Consider the following 9,771-nt stretch of genomic DNA (forward strand, 5'->3'; position numbering starts at 1 on the left):
GGACCCCTACAGAGACAGTTGTGAAAAATGACTGGTTTGGAGAGTTGCTTGTTTTATCTGATTTAGTTGTTGGAAAGCCTACTCAGAACAAGCTGTGCTGGAAGAAAAGCTTGCCAAGCAGAAGTCAAGTTGGAAATGCTCAATAAGAGCAAGCTGCCCAACTCATCTCACTCATCTGTAATTGAATGCAACAAGATGGCAGTCTGAGAGAATTTTTGTTTTGAAAGTGACTGAAGAACACGGAGAACATGTATTTTCTGAACAAGCCATGTCTGGAAGGCTTCAGGGACGACTATGGAAGATTAGTGATTGACCACTCGTGCCAAAGCAACAGATTTGGATATTCTGCATTTTATTCTTTTGTCTTCAAGAAAATCCATTGGCCAAAAAATTTTTTTTTTTTTTAAAACCAAATGTCAATCTCTGCAGAGAAGTCTGTTATCATCTCCAGTTTCCTGAGGAGTCGGATGAGATTATTTATTCCTTAACTGCTCCTTTTCTAGGAAAGGCTAAACCAGCGTCTGGCTTCAGTCAGGTCTCCTTAAAACTGAAACCAAAGGGTTTTTCTAGCTGAAGTAGAATAAAACTGCTCCTCCTAAACTTTTCTACAGCTAATGGCTTAGCATTTTTCCTTGCTCTTCTGTCATAAACCGTAAAAAGTAAATATAAACAAAGTTCTATCAGCTCTCCAGGGGTCTCTGCAGTCACCTGCTCCCTGATACATATTTACTGATTTAAAAGTCATCTCTCTAGACAGACTGACTTAGTTATTTTTAAACCTCTTCACAAACTGGCCAACATCTAAAGTTAAGTTCAGTGCCTTTCCGTGGGTTTCCAACTCGGAGAGTGTCAGTGATTAGAGAATGGCATCGACTATCAAAACAAATCTATATGTTATTATCTATATCTATAGGTTATTAGTTATATGTCTATGTGTTTTTAGTCTGAAAGCCAAACTTTAAAATACAACTGATATTAATACATAAAAACCACACATCTTTTAAGACATGGAATAGTGGTACTACAGCAATGATGTAATCCAGCTTTGGTTGTAACACCACTCACTGAACCTATTTAAGTTCCTTTGTAAACTCGGCTTGCTTCATAATTTACTTCCCTGACTATCTCTGGTCTATCAGTACATTTGCCAAATTCTGTTCATTTGTTTTGATTATTGCAGTAAGTGCAGCTCCATGAAGCTCAATTAAACAAAAATGCTAAACATTTCAATCTTTTAAAAATGCAATTAGCAGTTTTATTACACTTTTATCTTACCTTTGGATCTTCAGGAAAGATGTTATCCACCAGGCGTTTGTAACGTGGGCGAAAAGCGCTGCAACAGTCACATACTCCTGTAAAAATATAAATGTACTAACTAATTACTAAAATTACTTATTAATAATTACTAATAACTAACTTTGTAGGGGAAGGCACCAGGACTGAGCCAAAGCAGAGGAGATAAGGTGCATAGGAAACCAAGAACAGTAAAAAAGGTGTAAGCAGAACAGAAGTTAGCTGGAAGGAAAAAAGTAAAGCTGTCCACACTGTTGGAATGCATACTTACGCAAACAGCGTTACAAATAAGGCTTACAAGTTACAGGTCTAAATTGCCAAATGGGGTTACAATATAATGGCCATAATGGAGACTCCACCTAAACACAGACTGGAATGGAAACAAAATTTTCCTGGCTCTAATGTAATCAGAAAAGACAGGAAAGGGAAAAAGACAAACAGACTGGAGAGGAGCCTGATGAACACTGTCACCTTGCTTCACCAGTACAATTCTACAGATGGACAATATACTAAGGGATGGTATCTTTCTAACTCTGAGGAAGGAAGCAGTACTAGATTTAGTACTGTGGAATGATGCAAGTTAAGTTCAGTGCCTTTCAGTGGGTTTCCAACTGGGAGAGTGTCAGAGATTAGAGAATGGCATCGACTATCAAAACAAATTAGTCTTGGTAAACCTCCACAAATCTTTGGTTATGTCTCTGCTGTAGTACTTTACAACTCTGGGCACCACATTTTCGAAAGGATGATAAGATTTTAAAGAGAGTAATGGATTACCAAGTTGAGAGCAGGTAAGAGGGATTTCAGCTGTTTTAAGGGTTTAGAAAAGCTAGGATTGTTCTTCACCAAGCAGACAAGCTTAAGGGGAGGCCTAATACAGGTATTCAAAATGGAGAGGTCAAACAATAATAGCAAGACAATTTCCTCTAGCAACATAGAGTAACCAGAGACCACAGACTTAAAATAATTGGTTCAAGAACAAGAGAAATGAGAATATTTTTTGCAAAAGGCAAGTGGACATGTACTTAAAGAGGGCTAATTGTTCTATGGAAAGTACTGTAGTGTGGAACTAAATTGGTCAATTCTTTCAAAGGGCATCATTTGTCATGCAAAAAGGGATGACAGGCCAAATGACACCCTATGTCATAAGATTCTAAGGCTCTAACACAGTTATGTCACAGTACAGTCGGTTCTGCTATAACACATGTTCCGTCGTACATAGGCTGTAATGTGATTGACGAATCGGGGAATGCTATCTCTACTCGCAAACTTGTGTTTGCTACAACGCGATTCCATTGGTGCGGAGGAATACGTGTTGACATTACAGGATCGTTTCACAGGCTTTGTCGTGAATACGTACAATGTTAGCACCGAAAGAGTTTCTGCGCCGGCATCACATGATCATTTTGCGGGTTTTGTCGTGAAGTGCTTTCTGTGAGAAGTAGAGTACAACCACATTCCCCCATCAAGTTATCTCGACATTTTTTCAAGGTGAAGTGTTAAATTCACTTTGATTTCATTATTAGACATGAATTAAACATTTATTCAAATTGTGCTATCCTTTGCGTTAGGCTTGAGTGATTTTGGGCAATTTTGTGCGGGTTGTTTTTGGTGGTTTGCCCCTAACCCTAATTTTCCCATAGGCCCCGTTATTTCTGAAAGTGTGATGTTGTACAGGAATGCCATTACCACGTTATAGCAGAATCGACCGTGTAGCCAAAACAAAACACATTCTGGAAGGAGTTCCCTAATAAAGTGAGCAAGCATGATAATAAAACCCCAAGTATAAAATATTTTATTAACACCTTGCAAAAGAATAAGATACTAATGGTTTGTGATGTACTGCTTAGACAGAAGTGTCTTTTACTTATCCAGATCACAGGGAAACTGAATTTTGGCTTGAGAAGCAGCTTGCAAAAGTGAATGAATTGAAATGGAGTTATTCAAAATCAACTGGAGCAATCTAATTTGTCTGACCCATTCAATCTGAAGGAAGAATTCAAGAGATACACTGGTTTATACAGCTGTTGGCATGGCTGGCTCATATAGATATACTGCAGCATGAAGCAAAATTTAGATATTATAGATGAAACAATATAAAAGCACAAACATACAAAGGAAAATTCAGAAGGAAGGCTATACAGGGGAACATCTACTTGAGAAATTCAAGGTCAGAAATCACATGACACCAGGTTATAGTCCAACAGGTTTATTTGAAAAGACAAGCTTTTGGAGCCTTGGTCCTTCTTCAGGTGTTAGGGAGAGAGGTGGCATTAGACACAATTTATAAGTAAATGATCTTTGACCTGAAGGAGGAGCGAGGCTATGGAAGCTTGTGTTTTCAAATAAACCTGTTGGACTATAACCTGGTGTCACGTGATTTCTGACCTTGTCCACCCCCCACCCCCAGGCCAACAGTGGCACCCCCACATTGAGAAATTCAAGCACTGCCATTCACAAGTTCTCATCCCCAACATACCAGTGTTATTCAGACACACAGCATATGACAACGAAGATAGTCACTTTTCTTTGCTGTCCTTCCAAAGAGTTGTCCAATTTAGTTCCAGGTGTCAAAACACAACATGGGACTTTGCTAGACTTTATTATAGCCTTCCTTCAAAATCAACTCGGAATTAAGCAGCAGACTAAAGATAATAGTGGAATCCAAAATGCGCAAAAGTATTACATGATAGTACAGTACTCACTGTAGAATCAAACTAATCAACTTTTTTGGTCTCAGATAGCCCCTTTGGTGCATTGTCATTTAATTAACTTGCATAATACATCAGAAGATGTTTAATAATTAGACTACACTGTTTGCCTGAATACTTCGAACAGTAAAAGAACGTTGAAAAAGTCATCAAAAATGGTAGTCCTTGCTGAAATCAAACAGTTTATGAAGCAATATAGCACTTTAAAAACAAAAAGGACTACACAAGTTATGATTAACCAATTCAGGACTGTTGAACACAGCAATAACTGCTCTGTACTTTGCAGATCACAGCTACATTTCAGTTGTATTGGTTATAGCTCCTTCATTATACACTAGCTATGTCAATCACATAACGCAGCAAAAAAAAAACCACAGCATCTTCTTAACAGATGAATCTTTACCAATTAGCACTGTAATATATTTAATAACCTTATCAATATGCTTAATCACATGCTCTGGAGTAACTGAAGCTAAATAACGGAAGGGCTACAGAGGATAAATTTTTAAATAAACCTTGGTAAATGTTTGGAACAATTTTCAGAGACACACTGCATAATAGCAATATAAAACTTTTTTCCACAATACTTATCAAAATGCTGCTTTAAAAAAGGTAGAAATCATACAAATTAAATTGCAAATTTCACCAAGAGTGAATTAGTAAAATTCTTTAGCACTTACCTATTCAGTTATGCACGATTTTTATTAAAAGCACATAAGCTAAGACAGCAAACCGTTTAGAAGGTGATAAATAAACCTTTCATTGATAAAGCTCAAAGTATTGCTGAGATGGGTTTTTCTTCTGCAGAATTGCTGAAAGACAGATAGACAACAACTACAACTTTTCACATTGTAGCAGGAGCTTTTCTCGATATTAAAAATATGTTTCCACCATCCATCTGGTATTCCTAATTCACAAACTAAATCCAGTATCAAATTCAGCACCAAAAATGATTAGACCAAATGAGAATTTTTTAAAAATTAAAATGTAAGAGCAAACAGCCTAAACCAGATGCCCTTAGGACCATATCTTTACACTGTAGTATGTTAACACAGTCAGCAGAATTGAGAAGATTAAAATCTCCATGTTCCTTCTATTTTTGCAATTTTTGTTGAATGGGGGGAAAAGAAAGAGGAGGGTACTAATGAGAAAAGAAACATGGTTTTCCCACCATCTGTAAGCACCCACAACAGCCTTACACCTCAAATATTATCATTCATACGTCTCTCATTTACCTCTTCGTCCTTTCTAATTTACTACTGCATTGTATTAAACTGAAAAGTAAATAAAAACAGATAACTGCAGGAAAATTGTGTGTTAATCAGCAGCATCTCAGAACATTCTGGTCTGGCTGAAAATTACAACAGCTACTTCAAAAGTAGGGTGAAAAAATATGGTGAATGAATACAATTTAAGTGATATCACATGAGTCAGAATTTAATAAAGGTGTTAAAAGTAGACTGTTATGTAAGTTTATGTATGCATACAGCTGTTAAATTATATGGAGACGCAATTTAAGCACTTGATTGCCCAGTAACAAATTCCTTACTAATGGAACAAACTACAATAATAAACACATAATAAACAGAAATCATAAATTCAACATACATTATAATACAATGGTCTATTATGTGAAAGCTGTCAATCTATAATCCATTAGGTATATATTTTCCTGTAATAGATATGCAAATAACACCCACAGCAAGACATGTCAAGACACACAAATACAAACAGAGACTATGCATCTTCCTTGGTGCACTAAATCAGGGGCACTATAATCTATTGCTACAAAAAAAACACTCAACCATAACTGTGTTATTGTTGAGAATTAAAGCCAATACTTTTAGCAGTAATTACTGTTAGCTTGCAAATGCCCCAACTGTCCATCCATCACCAGAAATTAAATGTAGTAGCCATTTGAACAGGACAAAAAAAAAATCTATGAAAGAAAAGACTAAATTTGATACTTTCTCCTCACTTACCATGCATGTAAAAAGAGGGAGCATTGCTGGATCTATTAAAGGAAAATGAACTACGGCTGATTTGAGAAACACAGGGGCAGTCCTCAGGAGTGATCACAACATAAGGTTTAAGAATGCGAAGGGTACAAGATAAAGACCACCTAAATTAGGGAAAAAGAAGCTGGTAAAGAGGACAGGATCTGAATGGAAAGAATGTAAATGAGAACATTTTATTCAAAAGAAACAGATCAGCAGTGGAAATAGGTAATTTAATTATCAAGAATGTCCGAGAGAAAGAACATCCAGCAAACTAGCCAGTAAGGCTATACAATGGATGTGTAAAGAAATAAAAACTGCAAACTTGAAGCTAAAGGAAAAGCATATAATAAATAGGCAACAAAGGAAAGGTTAGCAAAAGGGAATACAAAAAGCATAGGAAAGAAATTGAAAACAATTAGTAAGACAAAAGTAAACTCCAATAATGGCCTAGCTTGCAATATGAAAATAGTAAAGTATTCTACATGGACAAATATAAAAAAGTCAGGCTAGGGGTACGACATACAAGAAATAATGTGATAAATTTACAGTTTAAAACAGCAAATAATTACTTTACATCACCATTAACAAGATCAAGGTGATGGAGCTGACATTAGAATAAAATACAAGACATTTTGAACAGGTAGAAATTAATTCCTACACCCTGTTTAACCTTAAGAGAATAAAACCTGTCCTTTGAGGGATTTTGTGGCAGTGGTAGAATCCCTACCATTATGCCAGGAGGCCTGGGTTCAAGTTCCACCTGTTTCAGAAGTGTGTAATAACATCACTGATCACATTGATTAGAAAATAGGTTAAAAGCTTGGCCTTGGGAAGGGGGTCTTGTGGCAGCAGTAATGCCCCTACCTCTAGGCTAGGAGGCTCCGGTATGTGATAAGATCTCTGAACAGGTTGATTAGAAAGCATAAAATCTGGCTCTGGTGGACAACATATTAAACATTAGGGAAGAGATAGCCTTACATGAAGACACAAGAGAAAAAGGGACCAGAAATTAAGAATGGGATAGTCTGTACATTTTTTCAAAAGAGACATCATGATTGGCTAATGTTCAATTCTTTGAAGTAGCCAAAGAAAAGGCATATAAGGGTAATTAATATGCCTAATGTATATGTATAAGAATTCCAAAAAAAGATGTCATTAAAGATTGTAGCCTCTAGACCAAAGTCAGAACTTTTGAGGTATTGGATAAATAGTAGAATGGAGCAGCAAATGAACTATAAACTACAACAGAGGAATTGGGAAAGGACTGGGGAAAAGACAAAAAGGATCAAGGATCAATGCTGAAAAAAAAGAAGTTATTCACCATTCAAATGAACAATTGAATCTCATTAATCTGAAGTACCATTTCAAAAACTAGCACAGAACACTAAATTGTATAGCAGAGGAGGACTGCAATAAATTACAGGCAGACATCAATTGGCCAAATGGATACGTAATTGGCAAATGAACTTCAACATACATAACAGTGAAGTTGTACAATTTAGTTGAAAGAATAAGGATTCCACACACTCCTTGGAAAATAATGAATTAAAAAGGACAGAAGGTCCTGGGCGTACAAAAAAATGTAGAAAGTAACGATGCAGGTCAATAAAGGCATTCAAACAAAACTCTGGGCTTTATTCCTAGATAGAATTGAAAGCAACAGAGGTTATGTCAAACTCACACAGAATCTTGGTTGGAGCACACTTGAAATATTGTAAGCTTTCTGATCTCCAGCTAGAGACACCACAGTACATGTAAAAACGTTTTACTAGAATGATGTGAGACAGAAAGATTATAAGTAGCAGGAACGGATGAACTAGTTGGGGCATCTTCCTCTAGCAAAAACTAAGCTCTAACTTTATAAAGATCTATAATATTATGATACAAGGCGCTATCAAGGGCCCAGTGGGGAAAATTTTATGTTTCAGAGGTATAAATACTCTGCAAAACTATGGAAATATTAAGTACCAAGTTGGCTTTAAGATTTCACAATACAATATTTACTGCAACACATAACCTCAACACAAATTTTCATTAGATTTTCTGAAGATCTATCATAACTTCAGTGAAAGATCAGCAGAACACAACGAACAGTACGAACAACAATTTTCTCTTGCTTTTCCAAAGTTACATGGGAGATTAAGCTTTGCAGAAATTCCACATCGTGGTTTAAAGTATACTTAAAACATTTTAATCCAATGGTTTGAAAGATCTGTATTTAACAGACTCATAAGTAAGTCTTGTATAAATCAGTTTGCAGCGTTTTTAAAGAGATTGTTGCGAAAGCATGCGTTAGCATCTAATTTTTCAAATATCAAATTAATTACATCTCCCATAGAAACACGATTTTATTACATAAATCTAGATAAAGTGCTGTATAAATATAAAGGTACATTGTTCTAACTTACCACAGGACAGCAAGGGTCTTGGTTCCCACCCAGTGTTAAACCTGTAGACTTGTTCAGGTTCAGCTCTTGGTACCTGAATATACCTTCGCATCCTCTACACTGTAGCTTCAGACATAAGACTTAGATTTCACTGCACCTACAGAATTGTATACCCACAATCAGACAGATGATCTCTGGACTCTGGTTACAGAAACATTAGATGAGTTTATATCAGATAAATAACTTTCCAATTAATATCTAGTATGGCCACTGACTTGACAAACAGAATATGAAAAATGGGGACACAAGAATGCAAGATACAGTGCAGGCTGTGCCATATTTAGAACCAGAAATATACTGGTCATGCATCAGTCCAGAAAGATGCAAACTGAAAATATAAAATGAAGGAAGATTCCCCAGCTGAGAACATGTATTAAAAGCATTTAACTGCATGGTCACCAAATGCTGAATTTTTGCTTTTCAAATTGAGGTCTTGAACAGGACATTTATAGAAATCTTGTACCCTCTACCACCTTACACAGTCAGGTGTTAACAATATGCCCTGAGCAACCACAGTAAACAATTGTCATTTCATAATGACCATAAAATACTTCCAAGTGTTACCTACTAGACTAATAAAAAAGAATTTGGTACGCCCTCCTGTGGCACAAATCCCATGAAGGAAAACTTCTTTTCAAGGCAAGCTTCATAACTTATACACAGTTATATAGCACAGAAACAATACCTTCGGTCCAACTCATTCATGCTGATCAAGTTTCCCTAATTAAAATAGTCCCATTTCCTAGCATTTGGCCCATACCCCTCCAAACATAGCCTTACCAACATCCTGTACAACTGCAGCAGGACATCCGAACTCCTATACTCAAAGTTCTGAGCAACGAAGGCAAGTATGCCAAATGCCTTCTTTGCTACTGTCCACCCGAGACACAACTTTCAATGACCTATGCACCTGAATCCCTAGGTCTGTGTTCTACAGCCCTTCCCCGGACCTTACTATTAATTGTATAAGTCCTGTTCTTGTTCATCTCACCAAAATGCAACACCTTACATTTAGCTAAATTAAACTCCATCTGCCACTCCTCGGCCTAATGGCTGAATTGAACAAGATCTTTCTGTAATCTTAGATAGCCTTCCTCACTGCCCACTACACCATCAATTTTGGTGTGATCTGCAAATTTATTAATCTTGCTTCCTATATTCTCATCCAAATTGTTTATATAAATGACAAACAACAGTGCACCCAGCACTGATCCCTGTGAAACACTGCAGCCCTCCACCACCTCCCTCTTTCAGGTCCGATGTTTCATTTCCCCCCTCAGGCCAACTTGCCTTGAATGCACTTTTGTGTAAAACACAAGTCAA

At 36.7% G+C, this 9,771-nt stretch overlaps 1 protein-coding gene across 5 annotated transcripts in view; it reads right to left on the reverse strand.

Annotated features, from left to right (window-relative positions):
* The window catches only part of efr3a (EFR3 homolog A (S. cerevisiae)), a 183,425-nt gene that overhangs the window by 124,259 nt on the left and 49,395 nt on the right, over nucleotides 1–9,771 (reverse strand). For 4 of the 5 annotated variants that reach the window (XM_048595631.1, XM_048595629.1, XM_048595630.1 and 1 more), the window contains exons 3-4: nucleotides 8,410–8,545; nucleotides 1,276–1,352 (exon numbers count right to left, since the gene is read on the reverse strand). In XM_048595631.1, the coding sequence (XP_048451588.1) occupies nucleotides 1,276–1,352; nucleotides 8,410–8,500 (168 nt within the window). In that variant the 5' untranslated portion in view covers nucleotides 8,501–8,545. The remainder of the gene's footprint in view (nucleotides 1–1,275; nucleotides 1,353–8,409; nucleotides 8,546–9,771) is intronic. The other variant, XM_048595632.1, reaches the window with a different exon arrangement.

This window comes from Rhincodon typus, chromosome 4 (assembly GCF_021869965.1).
Source record: "Rhincodon typus isolate 14 chromosome 4, sRhiTyp1.1, whole genome shotgun sequence".
Lineage (NCBI taxonomy): Eukaryota > Metazoa > Chordata > Chondrichthyes > Orectolobiformes > Rhincodontidae > Rhincodon > Rhincodon typus.